The 27,471-nt window shown below is 40.4% G+C and overlaps 1 protein-coding gene across 1 annotated transcript in view; it reads left to right on the top strand.

Annotated features, from left to right (window-relative positions):
• Positions 1-20,633, top strand: part of nbas (NBAS subunit of NRZ tethering complex) — a 173,039-nt gene extending 152,406 nt beyond the window's left edge. The window contains exons 51-53 of the mRNA XM_078275300.1: positions 4,274-4,421; positions 10,521-10,655; positions 19,414-20,633. Coding sequence (XP_078131426.1) covers positions 4,274-4,421; positions 10,521-10,655; positions 19,414-19,689 — 559 coding nt within the window. The 3' untranslated portion in view covers positions 19,690-20,633. The remainder of the gene's footprint in view (positions 1-4,273; positions 4,422-10,520; positions 10,656-19,413) is intronic.
• The last annotated feature ends 6,838 nt before the right edge of the window (positions 20,634-27,471 follow it).

Genomic DNA, 27,471 nt, shown 5'->3' with positions numbered 1-27,471 from the left:
AAGCAGACTGTGTTTCAAACTGTTTCGTTCAGCAATTGAAAGTACAGTTCTTCTCCAGTAGTTATTAGAAACTCACAACAACATGCACATAGCTGTGTCTAGGTGCATGAGTGTGTTAAGAGTCAGATTTATAGACTTTGATGACTTTGTTGGTTTGTTAAAGAACAAGATGCATCAGTTTAAATGCTGACACAACTTCAATCTAAAGTAAACCGTATGCCAGGATCAGACTACACAATATGTTGTCTGTCCATATGATCAATGTGTCAGATTAAGAGATTACAGGCCTGCTGTGACTTCACAACCTGCTTGAAATGTAAAGGTGATCGGGCAGGAGGGGCCAGAAACAGACTTCCAGGATCAGGAATATCAGCAACAATGGCATCCCCCACCATGTTGCAGACAATGTCAAACTAGGGGATAGGCGGCAAAAAAACATCTAACATGCTAGTCTTTCTGTCAGGGCCTCGTGGAGTTTCTTGAACCCCCTCTTTAATCAAATAGCTCCAGGAGGTTCCAGGTTCCTGAGGAGCCACAAGAGCTAAACTCTGGAACTGAATCAGGATCTTTTGTGCATCCGTGTTCGTATTTCCACCACATCTGAGAAACCGTGAAGATTAGGCAAATAAGACCAATAACGGAATAAAAGTCATGTTCAAGCCAATGTTTGATGGTTGTTTAGTTTATCTTTAGAGCACAACTGCACTGAAACTATTGGCAAATGCTCAGTGTGTTCACATATTATTTCCCCAGTACTGCTTACTACAGTATATGACTGAAGCTGATAGTTCCTGGGACAGCAGACAGTTCTACCCACAGAACAGGATGGTTTTTGTGGTCAGAAACTACAGCTGAGGTACTAAGTTTAGACCCAAGTTCCTCTGTTAAAAATGCAGGTAAAGCATTACTGAAAGGGAAGCAATTAAAGACCCATGTTTTTTTTAGAGTTGTGGCAGTGTAACAAAAGGAGCAAGTGTATTTGTAATGGACAGTAGAGTCGTTATTGAGTTGATACTGAGAAGCAGTAGGAGAGTTGGGATTAGGTTTGGACGACACAGCTGCTTCAAGTTCAGCCACAGATTTCACTGACTTTATGAGTGCAGCTGTAGCCAAACCATCACTCCTGGGACAGTCGACTATAACCATTTATTTTAACTGCAGACTGAGCTGTTGTACTGTTTTTCAGATTTAAATGAAAACATAATGCTGAGAACAAACTTGGCTTCTGATTATGGATTTTGTTTTTGCTCGTCTCTTTAGTCGGCCTCATTTAAATCGCTCGAGTTAATTTGCTGCAACATGCATACACACACTAATAACTACAGTACGCTGTAATGTGCCTCTTTGAAGCTTAGAAGCCTGAAATTTGGGTCTGATCTGTGTTTAGTGTGCATTTTATGTGTAATGGCTGCTGCATCGTCATAATCTGGGACACAAAACTCAGAATAACTTAACCTTCAAATGCCTCATTTAAGATGTTCTGTTAAGACTTGAGGGTGTGTGTGAGACACATGGTTAACTTTCAGTATTAGTCTGACTCGGCATTTAATCCGGGTTGGGATGGAGGTGTGTTTACTGTGTGTGTCTGCAGAGTGGAGATTTTTTTCAATAAGATTACAAGAGGCGGTTTTGGGAGCTATATTGAGTCGCATCTAAAAAGATGAGCCTTTAGTCTGTCCGCATAAACTGAGTCGTGATTCAAAGCACGAATGGAAGGCTGGCTGTAACTCACACTACACCCTGTGACAGATTTGGCGAGCACACTGACAGTCATGCCGCTGAGCCTCCCCGTCACCCTGCTAAAGCACAGGAAGCATCTTTGTGCCAAACAGCACAATTGGACTCTGTTTGCTCCCATGGCTGCATTATCTGAAGGTGAAGCAGACAAGACACCCACAGTAGCTGGATGGAGAGCTGCCTTTTATACCGTCGGTCAAACACACAGGAGCCCTGCTGTCCTCCCTGCTCTCTCTCTCTCTCTCTCTCTCTCTCTCTCTCTCTCTCTCTCTCTCTCTCTTTCTTTCTTTCTTTCTTTCTTTCTTTCTTTCTTTCTTTCTTTCTTTCTTTCTTTCTTTCTTTCTTTCTCTCTCTCTCTCTCTCTCTCTCTCTCTCTCTGCACCTCTTCCTCTCTGTCATCTCTCATTTGCGAGCTCTTCCTATCAAACACACACATCTTCTTGAGGCACACACATATCGCAGGGTCTCCTTCCTCTAACAAGCTTCTCAAGACACACTTCAGCACCCTAATATGACATCAGGGTTCAACCACTTTTGTCTTCTTCTCATCATACAACTAAGGATTTATCAGCATGTTACCATCTACCCTTTATCATGCGAAAACACCCGTAACAAAGCACACGTTCATAATAGATTCCTCCTCTCCAATCTCCTCCCTTTTCCTTCTCTGTCTGTTCAATATTTAATGTACTGCTTGTCATGTTAATCACATACGTAACTTTTAACGAACATTTGCGTCGATATGCCAGCAGCGCCAGTTTTCTAACCGTAAAACATATTCCCTCTTTTACAGTAGTGCTTTCCTGCTCATATCTGATAGATGAGTGACAGAGCTTTTCTAACTAAGGTTAAAGGCTTGATGCAGATATAATGATGCCTCGGCTTTGCAGATAGATAGATGGATAGATAGATGGATACAGTCGTGAAAAAAGTAGGACACCCATGCTTAAGTTAAAAAGAGGAATAAAAAAAATCATCTTTAGGAAATTGATCTCAATGCCTTATTTAAAAAAATAAGGAAAAATTCAATCTTTAAGGACACCAATTTTCTTTGTGAATGAATAATGTATCGTAAATAAATAAATGTTCTTCCTTAAAATACAGGGGGCATAAGTAAGTACACCCCTATGTTAAATTCCCATAGAGGCAGGCAGATTTTTATTTGTAAAGGCCAGTTATTTCATGGATCCAGGATACTATGGCATGGTTCTATTTCAGTTAGCCTAATAGCTGGTTTGATTTGCATTGAGAGATGATTTTATGGAAAGTATCCCATGCCAATCTCTAGGTATGGTGAAGGGTATGTGATGATGTGGGGCTATTTTAATTCCAAAGGCCAAGGGAACTTTATCAGGATGCATAGTATCCTGGATCCATGAAATAACTGGCCTTTTAAAAATAAAAATCTGCCTGCCTCTATGGGAATTTAACATAGGGGTGTACTTACTTATGCCCCCTGTATTTTAAGGAAGAACATTTATTTATTTACGATACATTATTCATTCACAAAGAAAATTGGTGTCCTTAAAGATTGAATTTTTCCTCATTTTTTTTAAATTAAGGCATTAAGATCAATTTCCTAAAGATGAATTTTTTATTCCTCTTTTTAGTCAACTTTAGCATGGGTGTCCTAATTTGTTCACATGACTGTAGATAGATAGATAGATAGATAGATAGATAGATAGATAGATAGCCACTTAGTGTTAGGAAGGTAGTGGGGCTCCAATATAGGATTGACTGCAAGCCAATCTACTGATAATATTAGTATAATTAATAATTTCAACAGGATCCATCCGTCAACCAAGATCTAATTAACAGATAATGAGTTGTTCTGTGGTTCCTGTAGGTTTTTCTTTTTCCTATGATTTATATTAATAAAGATCCATGAAGGTCGTATTGCCTTAGCCTTTTTGGCATTTGCTCGCGTTGGCGGGAGCTAATCGGTTACTCTGGAGGCTTTAGCAAAGGTCTTGAAGACCTCATAAAGGCGCGTGTCAACAAAGTGACGCCTGTCAGTGCTGGCGGCTGGTCCCCTGGTATTCACACAGAGAGAGGAAATGCAGCGTGTAGGTGTTTAATAATAAACCGCAGGAGTAAAGTGGTCAAACATCTTTCCTCATCACTTACAGTACATGTCAACGTCAGAATTCATTAGATCGTCTTCAAACCTCTTGATAATTCTGCCTGTGCTCATGTCAGCCTGTGATTTGATGCTGTTATTCTAATGTGGCTGTTGTATTTATATTAGTCATAATGACAGCTGCTGTGACCCAGTCATTGTCTAACAGGATTAGCATCTGGTGACATAGGACTGCAGAGAACTGGATGAATAACATTACAGTCATTTTACATATTGTTTTACTGTATATTGTATGTTCCTACCTCGGTTCGTTGTCCTACATCACTAATACAGAAAATATATAAGTACTTCAAATGTCTACTCTCACCAGTCTATGTTCTCTGTCGTGCTCAGCAGAAGACTACACACAGACACTCACACTCACATTCACGAGTCTGTCTTGCTGTCTGTCTCCAGGGCCGAGTCGGAGCGTAACCCCTGGGTGGTGCTGACCTCAACCCTGCTGACCCGCTGCCAGGCATCCCAGGTCAAATTAGACCTGGGTCAGCAGGTTGTCACCATGGTGCGATCCCTCTATAACACCAAACACAAGCTTCCTGCGCAGGTAAACATCAAACACTCCTTGGGTAATCGTCTATGACCGCTTGTGTCTTCTTTTCTTTGCAGTAATCTGGAAAGTCGATCAAATTAGTTTGGAAGTCCACATTTCACATATTAACTTAATACGTGCAATTTTGTAGCAATCTTTGTACTTGAACATTTACATTTCATGATAATTTCTATCTTTACTACATTTCAGAGAGAAATATTGTACTTTTAAGTCCACTAAATGTATCTGACAGTTATAGTTGTTAGTTACTTTACAGTTTAACATTTTAGTTGACATAATATGCATAGTTTTAGATTAAAACTACACAACAGTATATAGAATAGTGAAATAACTTCCACAGTAATAAACTACAACTTTAACATGCTACTTTTGTTAATGCGTCTGTGATAATAGCCAATAATAAATACATTAAATGACCCTGAAAGCGATGCATACTTTTACTTTTGAATTTTGTTGCCAATATTTCTAAACAGTAAAATGTAACTTCTACTTGCAACAGAGTATTTTTACACAATACCACAGATTTTAATAATTCTTCCAACACCGCAATACAGTGAGGCTAGTGAAAATTAATAGTTTAAACCACATTAAAATCCAGCTTGAGCACATTTTCGATTCCTCTGCTATCACCATTTTTATAAAACAATACACGCTTGTTTGAATTGAGTGTAACCTCACTGTAGTGCCACCATTTTACCCTGTATCTTAATACAGGAGACTGAAGCCATTAAGTATGTAACCCACAGCAACATGTTAGCATCAGCTCAGTGCTTTTTGCAATATACTATACGCACTTGCCGCTCTTTGATATCTGACTGCTCCTAATGCTATTCATGCCCTACTGAGCACCATGCAAGTGGTAAGCCTAATGCCATTCTGTATGTCTAGCGCCAGCTGACTGTGATATTAGTTTAGTGCTAATGCTATTCAGTGTGAATAGGCTAGTGTCTGCCTGGCTGTCAAATATTAGTGTGGGAAGAGGGGTGGGAGGCCTTTTACTCTGTTCTGAACAGCTTTAATTTGAATCTGCTGGAATGAAACCGCCAGAGCATGGGTGAGTCAGATTGCATTGTGATATCCATATATTACTGGACAGGACTGCAACAGGACTGTGTGTCTGCTGTGTGTTTGTGTGTAGACCTTTTTAAAAGTGTTATGTGCCTGGACTTCCGTTGGCGCCATGCGGTAGGAGGCAGCAGGAAAATTAGCTCTTGAAAAAAACAATTAAAAAGAACTCTTTAAGACTACTTTCGGAGCAGAAAGCCAACTAAACACAAGAACATTTGACAAATAAAGTAAATTGGGAGAGATGGACAAAAAGGGGAGGTTTAACAAAAGAGAACAAACAAATACTGGATGTACCGGCACGACATCGGGAACTACACCGGGCAAGATGCAGGCCACAGGTGAACAGGACTCGGTAATATTGGCGGAGTTGCGCAGGCTGAGACAAGAGCACACAGAAGTGGCGAATGACAACAAAAAGGCCCTGGCTAGGCTAGAGACTAACATGAAGGAACTTGTGGAAAGAACAACCTCGTTAGAGCAACACGTGGTACGGGTGGAAGAGAGGCTGGGAGACACAGAAGACAAGACGGCGAGGCTGGAAAGAATGGCCGCCTTTCTCCTTCATCAGGAGGCAAAGCTGGCCGCAAAGTTTGAAGACTTGGAATCAAGAACGAGACGCAATGATATATAAGGACCAAATAAAAATAGAAATGCATAAATAGATACGAGTCCTGAAACATATTTAAATATCGACTTAATATAATGCACATTGAATATTTACAGAGCTAGTTAAAGGTATTACTACCTAGATTAATCAACATAAATATTGGTTAAGGAGAGCGAAATTAATGCTCAGTTAGAGCAAGCAGCAACTTTACACAACACCTTTGAAGTTGCAGGTGCACTTAGTGCTATCTTCTCAGAGAGAATACGCCACATCTCTCTGGTGATGGGACTGTTGGAAGTCACACTTTTTTGTTATTGTATAATAGTTCTGAAGGAGATGTTTAATGTTGCTTTTTTTCACTGTGTATTTCTGTGCACAGTTGTTTTGTTTTACGAAAGGTACGGAGTTGATGGTTATCGTCTTGAAATGAAACTGATATGGATAGGCTGAAACTTGTGTCCTATAATGTCCATGGTTTAAATCATCCCATCAAGAGAAGGAAGATATTGAGCCAATTAAAACACTTGCAATGTTCAATTCTCTGCTCTGCTCTTCTACAAGAAACACATTTGGTGGAGGATGAATATAAAAAGCTAAAAAGAGAATGGGTAAATCAAGTATGTCATGCTTCATATGGCAAGAAAAGGGGCATAGCCATATTAATTCATAAGTCCCTAGCATTTTCAGTCGAGTCGGTGATAAACGACAATATGGGAAGATATGTAATGGTTGTTGGCTCCATAGGAGATGTGACTATATCAGTACTCAACATATATGCCCCAAATGAGAAAAATGAAACAATCTTTAAAAAGATAGCTAATGTTATTTCAAGCAAAGCAAAGGGGATGGTACTGATGGGGGGGGGGGGACTTCAACACGGTACAGAATGGTAAATTAGACAGGCTACCACCAGAACAAGGACTGATTTCAAGAAAATCCAGAGTATTAAATGATGTTATTAAAGAGTTAGGTCTTTTTGATCCATGGAGAAACAATAATCCTAGAGAGAAGGATTTTACATTTTATTCAAATCCACACGGTAGTTATTCTAGGATAGATTTTTTTTGTGTATCACAGCAACATATACACAAAGTTGTGGAATGTGGCATAGAGACGATAACTATAAGTGACCACGCTCCCATTACCCTAACTGTAGCAATGGATAAAGAGTCTTGTTTTAAATACTGGAGATTAAATGTGTCAATCCTGTCAGATGAGAAGGTAGTAAAGGAGATAAAAGACAATCTAAAGGAATATCTGGAAATAAATGATAATGGCGAGGTATCACCAGCGACTCTTTGGGATGGGGGGAAAGCAGTGCTAAAGGGAAAAATCATAGAAATAACCTCTAGGCTAAGAAATGATCGTCTAAGAAGGCAGAGGGCGCTAGAGAGCAAAATCGGAGATTTAGAAGTAGAACATAAGAGGACACCAAATAACTCCATTCTCAAAGAACTGAAAGAAAACAGACACAGATTAGACAAATTATTAACATACAAGGCAGAAGGAGCTCTACGTTTTACAAATCAAAGATATTATGAGATGGGGAAGAGCAAGTCGTCTTTTAGCATTCCAACTTCGAAAGGCTCAAACAAATAGGATTTTTTCAAGAGTAAAACATCCCATTTCCAAACAACTTGTGGTAAGGCCAACAGAGATAGCGGAAGCTTTAGCAGAATATTATAAAGACTTATATGATGACTTTGAGCTAAACTCCACAGAAAATAAGTAATATGTTTCTTAAAAAATTAAATGTACCATCACTATCCGCAGACGAGGCATCTGAAACGATACAGCCAATTACAGTGCAGGAAATATCAGATACTATAAAAAATCTTAAAAATAATAAATCTCCTGGTACGGATGGGTTTCCGGGGGAGTTTTATAAAGTTCTTATAGGGGAGATCACACCAGTACTATATAGAGTCTTCAATTACGCTCTGGTGTCATGTGACTCACCAAAGACTTGGTCAGAAGCCATCATTTCGGTCTTACATAAGGAGAGCAAAGATCCAACCTCATGCGAGGGATATAGACCTGTCAGCTTGCTCTGCAATTATTTGAAAATATTAACAAATATAATGGCACGGAGAATGCAGAGGCATATAACTAAATTAATCAAACCAGATCAGACTATTCTATTCCTGGAAGACAAGGTGCTAACAATATCAGGAGGACATTAAATCATATCTCATGTGCCAAAAACAAAGCCCAGCCTGTCATGTTACTTAGCTTGGATGCACAAAAAGCATTTGACCGGGTAAAATGGAGCTTCCTTTACCAAACATTAGCAAATTTCGGGTTTCATGCAACCTTTTATAGAATGGGTCAAAATGGTATATAGAAACCCCAAATCACGGATTAGAGTCAATGGGTGTTGCTCAGACTTTTTCTTACTTAAAAGAGGAGTCAGACAAGGAGACTGTCTGAGTCCTTTATTATTTGCTGCAAGTATTGAACCACTGGCTGAGTCAATAAGACAGAATGAAGATATAGATAACCTGAACGAATATGGGGAGATATCAGGATATCTGACCAATGAGGCTAAATCAGTAGCTATGATGCTCTCAGGTCAATGTCCTGCAGATTTAGAGGGTAAATTCAAGTTCAAATGGACTAATACAGGGTTCAGATATCTGGGTATCATCATTACTTCTGCCACGTCACAGCTATTTGATTTGGCTAGGTGGGAGATTTTACCTTTGACTTTGATAGGGAAGATAGAAACTGTAAGAATGAACGTATTACCGAGATTGCCTATTAGCGTCTCTAATTCTACCTTTAAAATGTTAGACAAGATTATATCCAAATTTATTTGGGAAAAGAAGAGGGCTAGAATTAAATATAAGACACTTCTTTGTCCGAAAGAGAAGGGAGGATTGAATTTACCCAGTTTAAAAAATTACTACTGGGCTGCTCAACTTAGGGCTATAATTATGTATAATATATAATAGTATATAATTACAAAAGATGCAGATGCATTGTGGGTGGGAATGGAACAAAATTCTTGCAAAAATGTACCGATAGACTCACTTCCATTTTTGAGTGACGTAACACTAAAGAGGCTGAAGGTGGGCAATGTCTGGATCAGGGGGACAATGAGAGTATGGTCAATGATATGTAAGAAATTAAAACTGTCGAACTCCATTTGTAGAGCCACCCGAATTTCGATAAACCCAGATTTTTTGCCATCTATGATGGATGCAGGATATAATATATGGGCACACCAGGGGTTAAAATATATTGCACAAGTGTTTAGGGGGCAAACCTTAAAGTCATTCCAACAGTTAGCACAATAATTTAATTTACCAGCCCATGATTTTTATAAGTTTTTACAACTAAGACATTACCTTACTACACATAAGGAGTGGGAGAATATCTGTAGAGCCCCATCGGAACTAGAAGAATTACTAATGGCATATAAAGAGGGAGAGACAAAGAAAGGGGTTATATCAAAATTGTATAAGATACTACAACAGGAATCTAACAACACCAATTTGGATGTCAAGGGAAAATGGGAATTGGACGCAAATATTATAATAACAGATGAACACTGGGAAGAAACATTCAAAGCAGGACACAAGGTAACTAGCAGCCCAACATGGAGGGAGTTTGATTGGAAGATCAAAATGAGGTATTTTAACACTCCAGCTATTACCTCAAAGTACAGTAATACTTCAGAGAGATGTTGGAGGGGTTGCGGATTGGTGGGGGACTTTACACATATATTTTGGGATTGCCCAATGATTTTAGATTTTTGGAAGAATATCCAAAAGGAAATAAAACATGTTTTGGGTATTGATTTTAATTTAGATCCAGCATTGTACATACTGGGTATAGTCCCAGATAATGTTGCAGAGAGGAGCTTGATTTCCTTACTGAGAATTCTGCTTTTAATAGCAAAAAAAACAATTACAGCTTCTTGGTTGAAGCCACAGCCTCCCAGTATAACGGAATGGCGAGAAAGGGTAAAAGGGGTGTTCATAATGGAGAAAATCACAGCGAGATTGCAGCTCAAGTCAGATCAAAGATGGTTACCAATAATACAGTTAATGTCACTTTAGTCACCTCTTTTTTTTTTTCTTCTTCCACTTAAGTTGTATTTTTACACCTATTGCAGTACAATTGACAGTAAAGGTATATACTCATTGTTACATGTTGATTATGTCCCCTCCTTTTAAGAGGGACGGAATATTTGAAGATAGGAGGTGGGGGCATGATTATATGTTAGAACTGAAACTGTACCTCCTAATGTGCGTTCCTAATGTATGTGTTGTGTGTATGTATGTCTGAAATAAAAAAGTAAGTTCAAAAAAAATAAAGTATTATGTGCCTGTGTGTCTGTACATTATATGCACATCGATTAACCTTCACTGTTCCTCGCCTACTCCCCCCCCGCCTTTCTCTTTCCTCTCCAGTGTATCAGACATATAGCCACCCTACTGCTCCAAAACCAGCTGAGCCTCCAGCAGCCTGCACTCAAACTGATGGCTGAGAGTGGTGATGAGCAACTGCTGCAGCTGACTCTGGATCAGATCAACAGCATGACAGCAGTAAGTAACATTGCAATACCCAAGCGGAGTCTACTGCATGGACCACAGTTTAAATGCAGACATCTTTTCAAATATTTGGTTAATCATTTCGTCTCTAGAACTTTAATAAATAGTGAAAAATTCACTTCACATTCTTTTTCTGATCCAGTCAAAAGTCAAAACCCAAATGTTTTTAGTTTACAGTGACATCATTTTGTTAAACAGGTATTGTTTTTCATTAATTTAATCATCTGATGACCCCTCAGTTGTATCTTGATAGCCCTTGGGGGTCCCATCCTTGTTTCTTTTCTCAGTGTAATAAAAGCAATAATGTAATAATGTGCTAGCAGGCCTCAGATACCGTATACTGTATACATACTGTATTAAAAAAAGTATGAGACAGAATATAAACAGTGACGTACAAAAAAAGGGAAAGAAGATGACTTATGCAGATGTGATGGGCTAAATCTGGTCTATTTCCAGCCAAACTTTATAAAACCTCTTCACCATCGTAAGATAAGAATGAAGTTCTCCAAATAAACATCAACATTCAAATAATTATTGTTCATCCACTTACTACCTGTCCTGTGGTTGTGGAAAGCCACAATCGGATAGAGAGTAATAGTTTAAGACTGTGTGGTTCGCTCGCCACTGTTTCCCGATCAGATAAGAAATTGTCACAAAGTAGGCCTCTCAGACCCAGCAGACCCTGTCTTTGTTCCTGGATCAGATAAGAGAAAGCTACTCTATTAAGTGACAGAGCCCCTATTAAATGAAACCTTAAAGCTCTTATATCGGCACACCTGAGCAACACGCTGCTTCTATCCCGGAAAGTAAAGCGAACAGTTCCGAGGGAGGCAGGATGTTAAAGGTTGGGAAGAGAAAAAATGTGTGATTTAGTTGTGGGAAGTAGAAATCAAATGGAAAAAAATGGATTGGTGTTTAGAGAGAGAAATGGGATGAGATGGGAAATTTGAAAGACAGAGCAAATGTATGAAAATGTAAAGTAAAAAAGACCAAGACAGAGGTAAAGAAGACAGAGCAGGGAGCACAGCCTGACTGAAGAGCGGTTGGTATGGGAGGAAAGACCGAAAAGATAAATCAGGAAGAGTTGAAGAGGGGCTGTATGAATTGAATGAGACAGGTAGTGTGTCACACTGCTTTAAGAAATAATCTCGCCTCTGCCACCTAAGAGCTGAACAAAGAGGGGCATGTTCGGTGCAGCACAGAACAGTGTTCATCTGCAGATAACATCAACAGAAACAGAGAGAAATTGTCTGACATCTAATACATCTGATAATGTGTTGGCTTGCAGTTTCAGCTGCATGCATGTGGGTCAGATCCGGTTATTTTGAAAGCTTATCAGACAACAACACACTGTAACACTCGGATGTAAGATTTTACAAGTCTGGAAAATTATTATATACTATATATATATATATATATATATATATATATATATATATATATATATATATATATATATATCTATATCTTTTTTTATTTTATCTTTTCTTTGCGATGATTGTGATGCAAACAATAGAAATATAGCAAATGCACAATATACCAGGAATATCTGCTTGCATGTATTTGATTGGCCACAGCAGCACCTTGCCAGATGACGTCGCATTGTGGTCTGGCAAACCGCTGGATCACTCCCTATTGCTGGACTAGCTTTATTCAAATGAAGCGAGCTGCACTAAAGTCAGTCTGAGCATGGCCTAGGTTCGTGGCCTGCTGTGAAGTAAATTGTACCTAAATAATTGACACTAAATTTTATGACACTGACAAAGTATATTTGATATGGATCGGTCACATCATGGCTTAAGCATCGCTTAATAAGGTTGTATTGGTGGCTATACCAAAAGAGATTGGTGCCTTCCTAATAGTATCTCTGGATTAGAGCTTCCAAAACTTAATAGACTGAAAAATTACAACTACAAGTAATTTGCGTGAAACGATTCTTTAACACGATTGAATAGTTCACTGCTCTTTTTCTAAACCTTTGTTTTGCTGGCACATTTTTTACCATCATGACCAAATTAAAGCTGATGCAAGACACACCTTTTATCAGATCTACAAATAGCCTGGACTTGCCAGCAGCCAGCCATTAGCAGATCAGTGGATGTCATCAAGGAGGGTGGGGGGGTCAGAAATAATTGATTTTAGTTCAGCTTGGTCGATCACAAATTCAGGTGAGTGTATACTGTGGGAGCTTAACTATTAATTAACTGTTGCTACTATTAAATTAGTGTAAGCGTTTGATTTCTTTTGTCAGTTTGTTTCAATATCAGACAAAATTAATTTATCATAGAAAACTATGTGAAAGGTTTAAATGTCACTCTTCATTTATTAACCTGCCGTTTCATGTCTAGATTAACAAGCCTGCAGTTGATTTTGGCCACTACTGCAAACTGCAAAGCCCTGTACTCTTGATTAAATACATAAAAATTACATGCCACTCTGAATGATTGACAGGCCTTATCTTTAAGCACTTCCCCAACCGGTGTGTGTTCCCTGCTCTGTATCTGATGTCATAGATTACTGTGCACATTGTTTTCTCCTGTATCAACTGTTTTTTTTTTTTGTGTGTGATGGCCCTGAAACCTAACCTGACTCCGACAGATGGATTGCTTCGCATTTGCTCAGCATATCCATCTGGGAACTTTCCGTTGGAGAACTTTTGGGAAGGGGCGAAAATACTGGTTAGCTGATTGGATAAACCATCTGTCTATCACCACCTATGTGAAATTCTCGGTAATCAAAAAATAAATAAATGGGACCTTGATTTCAGAAGGAGGTCGACAAATGCAAGCTTCCTTTTTCTAGCCGGTGGCCGACAAATTTTCCCTGTAGCAGATTTTAGACTAGCTAGCTAATTAAGCTAACGTTGATTCCGTGAATTGGTTGAAACGTTGTCTCCGGTTGACTTTTTAATTGTTTTAAAATGAGAACCCTGTCAAAGGGGTATTACATATGGACTTGATTGCTACGTTCAGTAGCCTAGATGATATCGTGCTAAAAGACTAAAGCTAACTAAAGCTAAAGCTACATGTTCCAGGCAAAAGGTTAGCATCCTAACTAGTTGAGGATTTATATAGAAAACACAAGGAACAGCATTGGTCTTATGTTGCAGTGTAGAACACATTTGTACTAGTATTATAAGTAAGACATGGAAAAACTTAACATCGGATTGTTATTTTGTTCTCACATAACCCTGTTTGCCTGCTTACATATAGGTTTGTATTTCCAAACCATATATTTTAACTTATACATTAAAAGAGAAAAGGCTTATAGGCTGAGGCCAAGCAATGTGTTTGGAAAACCCTACACAATCACGTTTTCTGGGGTTGCTGGAGTGCACACTTCCCTAAATCGTGTGAAGAGCAGGACAGAACTGCACAAGTTAACATAAACTTGGTAAGCATCCAGACCAGGCTCACACAGAGGGGAGATACTACACAGTGGATGTGCTAGTCATGGACAGGGCTTTTTTTAAGTAACTTGTAGCCCTGCAAACTAATGTTGTTATTCAATGATATGCTAACTCTTGGCCTTGGAAGTAAAGCTAGGGGGCTACTGTAGGAAGTAAACTTGTTAGCTGGACATGCTAACATTTGCCGTTTAGAGCAGATAAACACACTGTTTAATCCATTCCTTATAATCCATACTTTTGCTCTTGTACTTTTGGTTTTGTAAAGGCAAAATAGACACCACCCTCCAAAATTGGTATCTCTCTTACCACTGTATGGCCTATGGAGAAAACCAACAGACCTGCTATGACATGGCCTCTCTAAAGAACCACACACACCTTTTTCATCTGCCCACATGGCTTGTGTGTGTGTGTGTGTGTGTGTGTGTGTGTGTGTGTGTGTGTGTGTGTGTGTGCGCGTGCGCGTGTGTGCGCGCGCGCGTGCGCGTGTGAGATTTAGTTGATTACGTGTCCGATTGCTTGTTTGAGTGGGCTTGTTTACAGCTTTTGTGCCAAATTGGACCTGTTAATCTAGCTGTGTTTGCTTGCCACTCAGTGCGTTGATCCCTGATTTGTTCACTGCATGTTTGTGTGTCTCATATGCGTCACACAGCCCACTTTTATTTTCTTATTTTTTTGGCTTCACAGCCTCTTCTTCTGTCACTTTCAATCATGTCGCACTGTATGCAAGGACTGTTTGGTGTTGTATGTGTTTGTGCACGCTCAGTTTGTTGCGCCACTAAAGCCTGGGGACAGCTAGGATGGAGGGATGGGAAGCAGAGACTGAGAAAGGAGAGAAAAGGATGAGAGAAGGAGGGAAGGAGATAGTTGTGTGTTGTCTGGCATTCCAAAGAAGCTTTATGATTTAAATGATAAAAGAAGGCTTGATCATGCATTATGTATTAGGCATTGTACGTGTACGGTAATTCCAATTAAGCACTCAGCGGAGTTTAGCTCAGGGAGAGAGAAGGCGGAGAAAGACGTATACAGGAAATGAGAGACGTGCAGAGCATCGATAGAAAACAAGGGTGTTAGAAATTGACCAGACCAATCAGGCAACATTTAGCGGCCACTGAAGACAAGTGAGAAAGACAACCTTGGCTGTCTTTCACAGGGCAAGACAGCAAGAAATGAGGAAGTAATAACAAGAGTGAAAGGGGGGTTGGACATCTTATGGCTACAGTTTGATGTGTCAGTTCTCTTGTCATGCTGAGTGTTTGTTCATTCACTCACGGTGCACACCAGCTTCACTCGCGAGCACACACACAAGACCGGAGATGCCTCTTGTTTTCGCTTCACTGAAGACAGAAAGTGTTCTTTGAACCTTTAGAGAAGATTTGGAGAGGCTTTTAACCTGACACACACACCTGTACCGCAAAAACACATACACCACAGGACAGGTTTTCGTGTTCTCCAAGCTTCTGACCTTTTGAGAAAGAAAGGAAGGCATGATGGATGTATTCCCTCCTCAGTCAGATTCTATTTGCGATGAACAGTTTGTAAAACCGAGGCCCGGACAGACTGCCGGGGAAAGTCGAAAACTCAAGAGAAAGAAGGGTGAGGAGGGAAGCCTACGGGATGGGGGAAGCAGTATGAGCTTTAGAGGTGCTGGTAGACGAACTTTGTTACCTTGTTCCCTTGTGTCCAGTCTGTATGCCAAGATAAGCTAATTGTCTCCTGGCTGTTTTGTGGCTGCATATTTAACAGCTGGATATGACAGTGGTTTTGCTCTTCCTATCTAACTTTCTGCAAAGAAAGCAAAATGTTTCCCAAAATGTCGAATTATTCCTTTAATTTGCAGAAATTTGCAGAATGATAATTTGTAATAAATAAAATGTATTCATTTAATCGTCGTGATATAATTCCACTTAAAGTTGATAAATGAAAACATTGAATTATAACCCATCCCTACCATGCTTACGTTTCATAGTATTAAGAAGTAGAAATTAGGTATTAAATTATATTGTCCTAGACTAACGGCTCAGTAGCTGCAGAGGAATGGCTGGAGAGGTTGTCTGTAATTGCGACTTTAGTGAAGAATATAAAGGAAGAATAAGAAGATTTTAGAGTAGTAATCATTTAAACTTTGTCATTACACTCAGCTGTCTACGATATACTGCATACTTACAGTACTGTGGGTGGGAACATTGGACGAAAAGCAGTGCCTGAAATGTGACAGAGCTGAGCATGCTGTAAAAAGGACATAAAGTTATCTGCTCCACTCTGATATCAAGATTCCACTCCATGCCTCCATCTCTGTGCTGCTCCCTCACATCTATTTTCAGCTTGACTGTCAATCCAACTGACTCTGAGACTCAAATCTGCTGTCTCTCTTGACACCGTCAAACTGTAATAGCCTGGGAGGTGTGTGTGTGTGTGTGTGTGTGTGTGTGTGCGTGTGCGTGTGCGTGTGCCGAGCCAGGCCTGTGCTCGAGTGATGTTCTGTGTTTTTCTCTCTTCCATAATGGACCAGGAAATGCAGGAAAGACTGAAATTGTCCATTTTTATAAGTAGTAGCTGACTGTGTACAGCATGTATATATTCCTGTACCTAAATTGGTCATCTTTCAGACCAGTGTTCTCCACGCAGAGCCATGAGCATTCTGTAGGTGTGAGCCCTCATTACAGCCAAACACTGCAGAAGGTGATTTCAGTGATTAGCACGCTTTCAGGCCTAATCAAGTCAAATGTGTATATCTAGCTCTCAATCACTCTAATAGCTTCAGAGGGCACCGCAAGGCCACTTTTAACAAAGTAAAAATATTGAAGAATAATTCTGGTTTATGACATTTTTCATCTTATTTGTTGCCATGCAAGCTGTGTGGTTCTGGCAAAGTTGGTCTGTCGGTTCACCTCTTTGGTTCAGACAGAAATATCTATCTAACAACTATTGGATAATTAGCAAATTTTACCATGATAACACAAGGAAAACGTGTTTGATATGGTAAATATTATACCTGCTAAACACCAGCCTGTCTGCATGCTGATGTTAGCATTTAGCTCCAAGCACCACTGTGCCTATGTACAGACTCACAAAGCTGCTAACATGCAGCCTGACTGTAGACTCTTGGTCTTGTTGTAGTTTTAACCATCATTTCTATGGGCGCTCATAAGATTGCATTTACCAAGGTAATAGCTGAGATCTGGTCTTTTTTTTTAACCACAACCAACATTCCTAAACCCAACCCACTGTTCATAACAATTTAGCTGATTAATGAATTGTTTTGTTTTTTATTGTTTAAGCCCTATTTGTTAAAGAAATGATTGCCCAAACTGTCTGTTGTAAACATCCAAATTTGACCTACTCTATTTGCTGTAGTTGTGCGCCCACAATTTTCCTGTGCAGTGAAGGATATTTACAGACATTGCAGGTTCATTCACTTTTGGTTTTACCTCTTGGTTTTCACACTTCTTGTCTTTTTGACAGCCTCTTTCCTCATCAAACCTTTGTGTGTCTTGCCTCGTCTCTGTCACTGTGTTCCCAGATCTCAGGAAATACTTTGTTGAGGACCATATTACCATAACCAAGCGGCGTAATGGCAAGACTTTGAAAAATAAGACCCAAGTTGTAAAAAACATATCATCCTTTGCTCCTCTCCTATCCATAAAGTCTGAAATCATTTTTGTAAGATATTAAGCTTCAAAATAGGTCAGTGTGCACTGCAGCTCCAGAAATCCCATGTAGAACATTTGTTCTGGGCCTCTGTTGAGCCTCCAAAATAAAAAAAAGTTTGAAGTGTTAAGTTTTTTGAAGTGCCTCTTGGTTCAATTGTGCATTCAGCACTTGGAAACAGTTGGTGCTCTTAAAAATGTATGCATCTGATGTTTCCAGTGCATGTCTGCCTTTCTCCTCTCCAGCTCTCTCCCTCCATCTTTCTTCATACATTTTCCACACTCCGCAGCCCTCCCCTCCCTCTCGTCTATTCTTTCCCTTAATTCTCATTATACCCGGATGACCTCCTCGTCCACCTCTGTCTCCAGATTCTCCGTCTGTCTTCTCTGTGTGGCCCTCGTCCCTCCCACGGCTTGTCATGATTCATCTGGTCCCTTCTCTCAATGGAAGGGAGAAATTAAATTATTAGTGATGCATGACATACTGTATCTCTATAACTGTTCTACGTCAGCCTTCTGTCTCCCTTTGGTACCAAAGCAACCGTGAACTTGTATTTAAATGGTAAATCACATCCAGGACACTTTCACTGAAGCTATGAGTCTTGGGACAAAGTTATTTTATGTGCAAAAATGTTCAGTAATTCCAGGAGGGGTTAGTGTCATTGTCAATGACAACAGTTGAATGTCTCTCAACTCTCGTATGGGGCGTTCAGGTTCACTTATATCCATCATAATGGTTGAAGTTAACCTTTTTTTTTTTTTAAACGGTTTCAATGTTTTTAAAGATAGAATGTCCTTTTAAGGAGAGAAAAATAGAGCGAGGTTGGCACAGAGATGAGAGATTTCTGAGGTGAGGGAGAGAAATGTTTCCATCTCTGTTACCCTTTTCTACAACTGAAGAGAAGACTCTACATTTATAATTGATCTGCCTCAGCTCCAGAAATACCCTGACAGGGACTCGCTGTTGTCTGTATGTGTGCGTACATTATGGCTGTATAGTTGGATAGAGACAGCAAACAGGTGAGAGGATGCAAGGGAGATGGGCTGAGTCACATAGAGACGGCCTTTCCACCCCAGCACTCAGCCTTGCTTCTGCATGGCCTGCAAACCACTCACAGCAGCCCCAGCGGCATTTAGCTGTTTGAATTTGCATGCTTATGCAACTCATTGATGTAAAGAGGTGGAAGATGGGGTTAAAACATTACGTAAAGGTTTGTTTATGGCTGTGTGAACATGGGTCGAAAATTGTTTTGTTCCTCTTAAAAGCTGCAAAGGTGTGTGTGTGTGTGTGTGTGCGCGCTAATGCCATGGGAATGTTGGTAGTGTCAACACAGGATTTGTCCCAACAGTCTGACCTCATCAGGTTTCTTCACGCGTGTAACATTGTAATCACACACAGTCTGGAAATTCTGCTGCTGCAGCAGGAAGCTACAATACGCTGCTTAATCTCCACACCTCCCAGCCACTTTCAGTGTTTTATCAGCCAGTGGTGTTTGGAGTAGGTCTGCTGAATAATAGCTGGTTACTTGGCAGATGAACTGGTTCCATATTTGCCAAAGTTGTGGCGGTTACTCTTGTCATGTATTCACAGGGATAAAAAAAAAAAAACACAATCATGCTTAAAAAGGAAAGTTAGTTTCTCCTGACTCCATTACAACATGTGTGTTTACACTTTCTCCCTCCTCTCTCCCTCCAGGAGACAGCTTCCTCCTGCGACGCTGAACTCCTCTCATTGCTCCTGGATGCAGGGCTTCTAGTGGGCTGCGTTTCCTCAGCCCTGTACCCCCTGCTCAGCTCCCACCTGCTGTCCCACCAGCAGGAGGGAGGCTGGGATGTAGACAAAGCCGCCACCGAGCTGCTGGCGTCGGGGCACGGGCCCGAGGCGGGCTCCCTGCTGCTGGCTCACCGCGGGACTCACCAGGCTCAGTTCACCTTCAACTCTGCCTTGGCCGTTCTCAAGAAGTGGCTGTGAGGGGAGGAAGAACAAGGTGTGAGGGAAGGAGCGCAACGGGGAGGCAGTTTGGACCGCAGCCACCAAGTGCGGTGATAAGGCAGATTTTGTGAAGGAGAGTGGGAAAGTGTTGACAGAGGAGAGGAATTAGATTGGATTGAGAGCTAAAGAAATTAGCGTGAGGTGAGAATTGAAGTGATATCGGATCCTTTGCATTTTGTTCTGTAATTGGGTTCGTCAACTGAAGACACGTCAACAGCAGCTGCAGTATCTGCCTTGACGGTATGAGAGCAGATACCTTTAATACGGGAACATCTGCTCAATTAGAAACACACACACACACACACACGGATACAGAAACAACAACCGCTGCCGTCTCTCCGTCATGAATGAATGTTCAGACTGAGGTTTGATCAGAAAATGCACTTCCTGCTTGCATTTACTTGTGTGTGTGTGTGTGTGTGTGTGTGTGTGTGTGTGTGTGTGTGTGTGTGTGTGTGTGTCTGTCTGTCTGTCTTATTGTGTGATAAAGTAATTGAGCAGTAGCCGAGAAGCAGTGGGTGGATATTAGCCTATTGTTCCATGACAGGTTTGCCTCTTTGACGTCCCACTGTTAAACACCCTGCCTCTGCTCCATTGTTATTCCCCTAATAATGTCTAATTAATTCTTTCTAAACAAATTAGCCCCGCAGCTGCCCTGCGCTGTTTGTTCGTTCGTGTGTTTGTGTGTTTGTGTGTTTGTGTGTTTGTGTGTTTGTGTGTTTGTGTTTGTGCAGATGCACAAATACTATCTACAAGCACCAACACCCCAGCGATATAACGTAGAGCTAATAATGATGAGGAATAAAGGTGCACGTGTGTTTACACTGTACACACACAGTAATGCTGTCAGCATGGTTTCAATATAAAATACAGGTTTTAATTCTGTCCCACTTTCAGATCTGAAATAAAGAAAAATCTAAGGACATGAGAATGAGTTTGTTGTATTTTATTTCTTTCTTCATAATGCTGTTGATGGAAAAGTGCATCATTTTCGAACATTTAAGTCTTTGCAATCAAAGTCGACCTTGTTACCATTTCAGTGAGTTTTTCTTTTCTTTTTAATTAATGGCTTTTTATAAAGATTTTTGTTGCATCTCACAGTGCCCTTAAATGCACTTTTTGTTTAGTTACAAAATCATCTTAGAGCATTTAAAAAAAAAAAAAAAAAAGTGATTCACTTGTCAGCACGTGCGAATCCATGTGGGGTTTATGGAGCAACTAACACCTACTGTTCGGTCTCTAAAATAATTTGTAATAGTTTTTTCGACAAACGGTTTGATAATTGCAAACGGGCAAAAATATGTTTTTGAGAAGTTAGCTGCAGGGCAAATAAAAAAATCTAATTTATCTTGTTTGTCAAAGTGTGTTTTTGACTGTGGGTTCAAAATGAAACTAATAAAGTGGTGCTGACTGCAGGTCCCCAGAGCAGCCAGTTTTCTTTAATATGTGTTTTCAAAAATGAACCTGCTCTATCAAAGTAAAATATCCCTTTAATGAACAGTGGGAGGGAATAAAGGGTCTGGATGGTGATTAGGCAATTGTTAAGATCCACATTTTCTACTCAGAACCATCTGAGCTGAGAAATATATTTTATTGAGTTACTAATCACCGTGGTCACTGACATTAAAGGCCCTGAGACCCCTTTTTCTTAATCAGCTTATTATTCTAAGTAATGCAGGAACACACTTTTCTGCCAAAGTTAGAAGTTTTGATTATTTTACATAAGAGATTGTTTTTTTTTTATTTATTTTTTTATTTGTGCTATTCACACGTACATGACATCGTCTTTTTCCAGCTGGGCCCTGTCCACTTTAAACCAGTGATTAAAGTGGACACTACCCAGCTGGAAAAAGATGATGTCATGTATGTCCACGCACCAAGAGAAAATTATTTTTCAAACTTTGATAGTTGCTTCTTTAGTCATACTTTAAAAATATAGAAAGCCACTGAAAACTTGGTATCAAATCTTAAGAATTTCTGTTTAACATTAATAATGTTGATGAGCCTGTCAGAAGAGCAGACAAAAACAAAACAAAAATTACAACAAATCTCTCAAAGAAAATAACCATAATTGCTTCAGAAAATGAAAACGTGTTCATGTGTGACCACATCGCTCATTGTAAGAAGCTGACTGAGGGGAAAAAAAAAAGGTTTCAGGGCCTTCAGGATTTGAGAAGACATTTTCAGTGGCTTTAAAAAATACTGCACTAATGTCTGCAACGTGCTTCAGTTAATTATCCAGATGCAGCTGCTTGAAAACTAGCTGTAACTGTTCTTGGTGGCTACCTTATGGAATTGTGGCACCATTTAAATCTGTTCAGGCAGTAATGAGCAGATCATGTTTCTGTATTTGCTCGTTGACTTTCTCCTGCTGGTCTCAATCCCTTAATTTAATGTTTAGCATGGCTTTTTTGTAAAGCCTCTGCTTTTTCCGCTGCATCCAAAGACTAAATAGAAGTTAATTTCTTTTGATTCCCTCATGGTTACGTTTCAACTAAATACATTTTGTTTGAGATCCCCTTATCTTTTTGTTCCATGAGTGCACAGTGGTATTTGCCTGCCTAACCCCTCTGTCATTTGCAATACTTTTAGGCTAGCCAAAATAAGAGTATTTTCACGATCGTGAAATATTCTACAGTAAATCCCTGTGGCAGGTAACATTTAAAACAGCTGCCGGAGTACAGTAGCTCGTTTCAAGCCAGAAATTTAATGAACGGCCATGGCTAGGAGGTATTTACCCTGAAAGCAATATTGCTGTGTTCCAGGCACATATATAAAGGGATGGGATGGGTGGTCTATATATCAAACAAGAGTGTAATGAATCTCCTTACCTGTAGAGGAAAATGAGACAATGCTTGTGTCAGTGATGAGCCACATGAAAATACAGCCAGACACAAAACTATCAGATTGGCTTTTTGCAGGCCTGGTTGCTTTAGGGAAGTGTCAACATTATATCATAAGGGGAAATAATTCTGTAGAGATTAATGGGGCAATTTCCCAGCCTTCCACTCCTTCACTCATAGCTCTGCCATTTAGTGTTATTCTAAGCCAGTGGCAGGCACTGATTGTTATAAAGATGACTGGGCTTTGCAGTCTTAAGAAAATACACTGATGCTCATTCCCTTGTGTCAGACAAGTTCTCTCAAGCCTGCAAAATGAATTAGATTGGTCTCAGATAGTAATCGACCCAGGTTGGTTCATACCCTTGAGCTACAACAGGAGTCCATTTTCAGTCCTGGCCAGCATGAAATCAACTCTTTGTGCTGAATTAACAAGATTACACAAAGCCTTGTAATCAATCTGAACTGCTTAATCCTCCAGTCATCAGTTTGATCGAATCCTGCGCTAGCAGGCTCTGACCTTTAGCTTTTAACACTGCAATGAAGTGGTACATCTTAGATAATGTTTGAGTGAAAACTAGGTAGAAAAACAGGCGACTAATTACTAATTATACATCTGGTCCAATTAAAGCAGTCATTTTGCTAAACCAAAAGAAGAAAAATATGTAGAAATCTCTGGAGGAGTGCTAGGCTGGTAAAACATTAAGACAGAATTTTATTAACATATTGATTGAACAGAAAAAAGAAAAAGATGCGAATAGCAACAAAAAAAAGGCAAGGGGACAGTGGAAAATGAGAACCAAGTGGACTAGCACTTTTTTTGGCACGCTACTTTGGCCCGTCTTGATTAGCTTTTACCACTTTTAGTTTACCACTCTTGACACACCTGACATACCAAACAGCCTTTCAGTCATGTCCACACACCAATTGCATCTCATTTTGCAGCAGTCTTTTAGCAAGGTTATGAGGGGAAAAGATTAAATGTGAAAAGTCTGTCACTTGAAACATTTTTCTGTCTTACTCTTTCATATGTCTACTAATTAGACATATTCCCTGCTCTCTTTAAAGCCGCTATAATATTTTTTTGCCTGGTGGGGACAAAATGATAAAGGGCTTTAAAGTAAAGCGCTGTAACAGTCTATAGTGCCATACAACGATAAAATCTGAACAGCAGTTGCTGGTTGTATTTAGCCGCTACAAGGCTCTGGAACGCCGGCTACCAGCGGCCAGACGCGCGGGAAGTCATTTTCGGCAGGTGGTGCTGGCGGGGGGGGGGGGGGGGGAAGGGAGGGCAGAGATGTAAGACACCGGTACATCAAACGTAGATTTGCGCTCTGGAGTTCGGCTGATAAGCTCTGCCATGAGACCCTGAATATCCAGATCATCCAAAATGTCTTTGTGAATGTGAAGCAGTGCCATGTGTGAAACAACTGCCACTGGCAGCGGCAGTTGTTTAGCGCCCAACAGGTGACTGCGAGCCGGCTACAAGCAACGCCAGATGACGGTCCTTTCAGGGGCCATGTAGTGGAGTTTAGCCGGAAAAAGTGAGAATCATGCGGCGATGACGGTTAAGTTTAGGCACCAAAACGACTCATTAAGTTTAGGAAAAGGATCGGAATTGGATTATTACATGCCGAGGAATGAACGAGCGGTTCTTGGGGGAAAGTATTTTGTTTTCGCCGCAAAGTGAACTCTGCTCCGGCTTGAAAGCCCTGTGTTTTATGTTGACACCACATTGTGCTATTTCATTTAGAGATTATTTTCCATTGGATATTGAAGTGCATAAGTGTTTTGGCATGGCCGACCAAGTGGCTCGATCCATGGTATTGGAAGGGGGATTTAATTCTTGCATGTTTTGTTTTGTTGTGCATGATCAAAAAACATTCCCCCCCCCCCCCACCTCTGTTTTCTTCACAAATCGCACCCTGGCTATAACTGATGCTATGGCAACATCTACGCTAACCTTTTTAGGAGCAGCCATTGTTGTTTTGAATGAACAATCGCCTCTCCCTGTTGTCATACACCATGCTGAAGTTTCTTGCAGGATGCTGACTGGTTCAACCCAAACTCATTACATAGTTTGAAGCCTGACAAGATGGACTTTTCGTGTGATATCGTGAGAATCCAGCGGCCGTGCAAGGTAAGCAGTTCCCCTTAGCTCTATGAGCTTTTTTTTAGCATGTTTCAGCTGATGGTTTTGGTTTTCCAGGCACTTACTGTTGAGCTATACTCACAGGCGACTTAGAGTTTTTTAACACAGCTGTTTTCAGTGAAAAATGCTCTTAAAACCTACTGTAGCTAACTGCCCAGCACCAAATGACAGAAAGACAAAGTTAGCGACTAGCTGGTGAAGAAAGTGCAGCATTTAGCCACTAAAGATAAAGAGCCAAATATATTTGTCAGGAATTGGTAGAGACCATAACAAAGCTCAAAGGAGAGTGACTATTCATTAGGTGGCCAGAAACAAGACTGTAAACGTCTTTTGAATATTAAAACCACCAATGTGTTTCCACAGAAATATATTACTGTATACGCATTTCATAATATTCATGCTTTTAAGAACTGACAAAGCCATGTTGGGCATTTAAGAGCTCAGATCTCAGGCTTCAAGTTCCCTTTCAGCTTGCACCGGCCTCACATACTTACCTGAAATATAATGTATTTTCTCCTTATGTATAATTTCAACTATTTCTCTTCTCACAAGCATCACACTCTGTTGGGCTTTCTCTGGGAAGATGTTGTTAAGGTCTACCTCCCCTACTGCTGAGGTTTGGTAAACAGTGTCGGCATCCTTTTTTTGATCTGTCAGACAAAGCTAGCGATGCAGGCAGTGTGAGCCATCATCTCTATCCATCCAGAAGGTGAGAGAAGAGGGGGAGAGGAGAGTAAGAATTTGTGTCCCCCCAGGGGGAGGCTGAATGAGACGGGGATCTTACAAACTCTCTCCTCTGCTGAAGAGGTTATCGCTTTGAAACAAGGCATTTAGCTTGCCCCTATGAGTCCTCTGTCGAGTCTACAGTGTGAGAGGAAGAGAAGAGAAACATGAAAGGAGAGAAAGGGAGTAAAAAAACAGTGTTTGCATTCCAGGAAATCCCTCACACGCCTTCTACCTTGTCAACAGACTGGGAATCCTGGGAAATCATTCACCCTCCAAGGACATGTTACCTTTCTATTTTTCATCTTTCCTGTCTTACCCATCTTTGACCGGCAGCCTTGCCCTCCACAGAGTGACTTGTTACTTATACTAAACTGAAATATAGACACACACACACACACACACACACACACACACACACACACACACACACAAAAACATACAAACAAACTTCTTCTAAAAGGAAAGAGTTAGCTAGATTTGAAAAGAGAGAGTCGTAGTATTAAATATGAGGAATGGAAGAAAAATGAAGGAAGTGGGAGGTCAGATAAGCGAAAGAGAAAGAAGAGCAGTTAATAGAAGGTCTGAAGTTAGCACTGCAGGATTTGCATCACATGGGAGCGCTTCAGTAAAACAGAATAACAGAGCAGGAGAGAACAAGGACATTGGTGCAGTCCTGCAACCTCTATTAGCACTGCAGTGAAACAGCTCAAAAGTTGTTTTTACTGATATATGAATACAAAAAATTGGCAGTTGCGCTACATTTTTGGATTTACACTCATTGACAAATTAAGTGTATGAGGTTAAGTAGTGTAGGCTCACAGTGTATTAGGCTGGTAGTAACTTAGAAACCATGCATACGCCTTGTCCCACATACTGTATAAACTGGTATTTATAAAGGAAGAATGTGCGGTGAAAATGTGCGCATAGCTGCAGCTGTGTGGAATGGTTTTGGTGGAATTTTGAGGCGAGAGCAAGTCTCTCATTTCTCATTTTCTGGCTCATGATGGTATAGTTGGCTCATGCGCTGCTTTATGCTTCCAAGGGCTGTTTTCCTTGAGCTGTGTGGTCTGGCGTTAGAGCGCCAGATCCAGAAAAAACAATTTACAGGTTTTGACAACTCTTGGGTTCATGGGGTTCACAGGGACATTTTTAGAGGCAGCTGGTGGACACGTCTGGGATATTTTAGTCGACATTAAGCCGTGTCATTCTTATTGTGTGGGATGGGATTATTTATTATAAGTTGGAGTACATTAGATTCCCATACACTGCAGGTGAGCAGGCCAACATCAAAATGCAATTTGCAGCAATGTCCGGTTTTCTATACGTAATCGTAGCAATTGACTGTACACATGTTGCAATAAGGGCACCTTGGGAAGATGAATTTGTGTTTGTAGACAAAAAGCACTTTCATTCTGTCAATGTCCAAATAATTTGTGATGCTTAAATGGCATTGACAAATGTAGCGACTAAATGGCCAGGCTCAACCCATGAATCGTTTATACTGTCTAAAGCAGTGTAGGTAGAAAAATGCAAGCTGGTCTAGTATCCAATTAGTATCCGCTTCTTGGTCAAATTGAATGCCAAGAATAATTAAAAAATACAGTATTAAGGTCTGCTAATCTGCCATTTGAAATCGGTTGTGCTTCACTTTTCTTTAGAGAATAATGGCGACCCAAATGCATCCCTGGATATTAACCCCCTTTATCAATCCACAGATGGCACAACAAAGGCACTACAATATAGTGCATAGACGTGCCCGCTCTATTGTGGAGTGGTGCATTGGCCTTCTATAGGAAGGTGGCTGTGCCTGGATGCATCTGTGTGGGTACATTGTTATACAAACCAGAAAAGGTGTGCAAAATGATCCAGGCCTGTCCTGTGTTGCATAACGTGGCACAAAAGAATGGGGTTTCCTCCTGCGCACCTAAAGACTTGGTGACCCTCAGGAACCACGGGGTCCCACAAGAACCAGCTCGAACAGCTAATACCTACGTCTTGGTGTGATACATCGATTATAAGTGAGTAAAGCTTCATGTGCGTAAT

Source organism: Sander vitreus, chromosome 18 (genome assembly GCF_031162955.1).
Source record: "Sander vitreus isolate 19-12246 chromosome 18, sanVit1, whole genome shotgun sequence".
NCBI lineage: Eukaryota > Metazoa > Chordata > Actinopteri > Perciformes > Percidae > Sander > Sander vitreus.
This window is presented reverse-complemented; position numbering and strand designations above follow the sequence as displayed.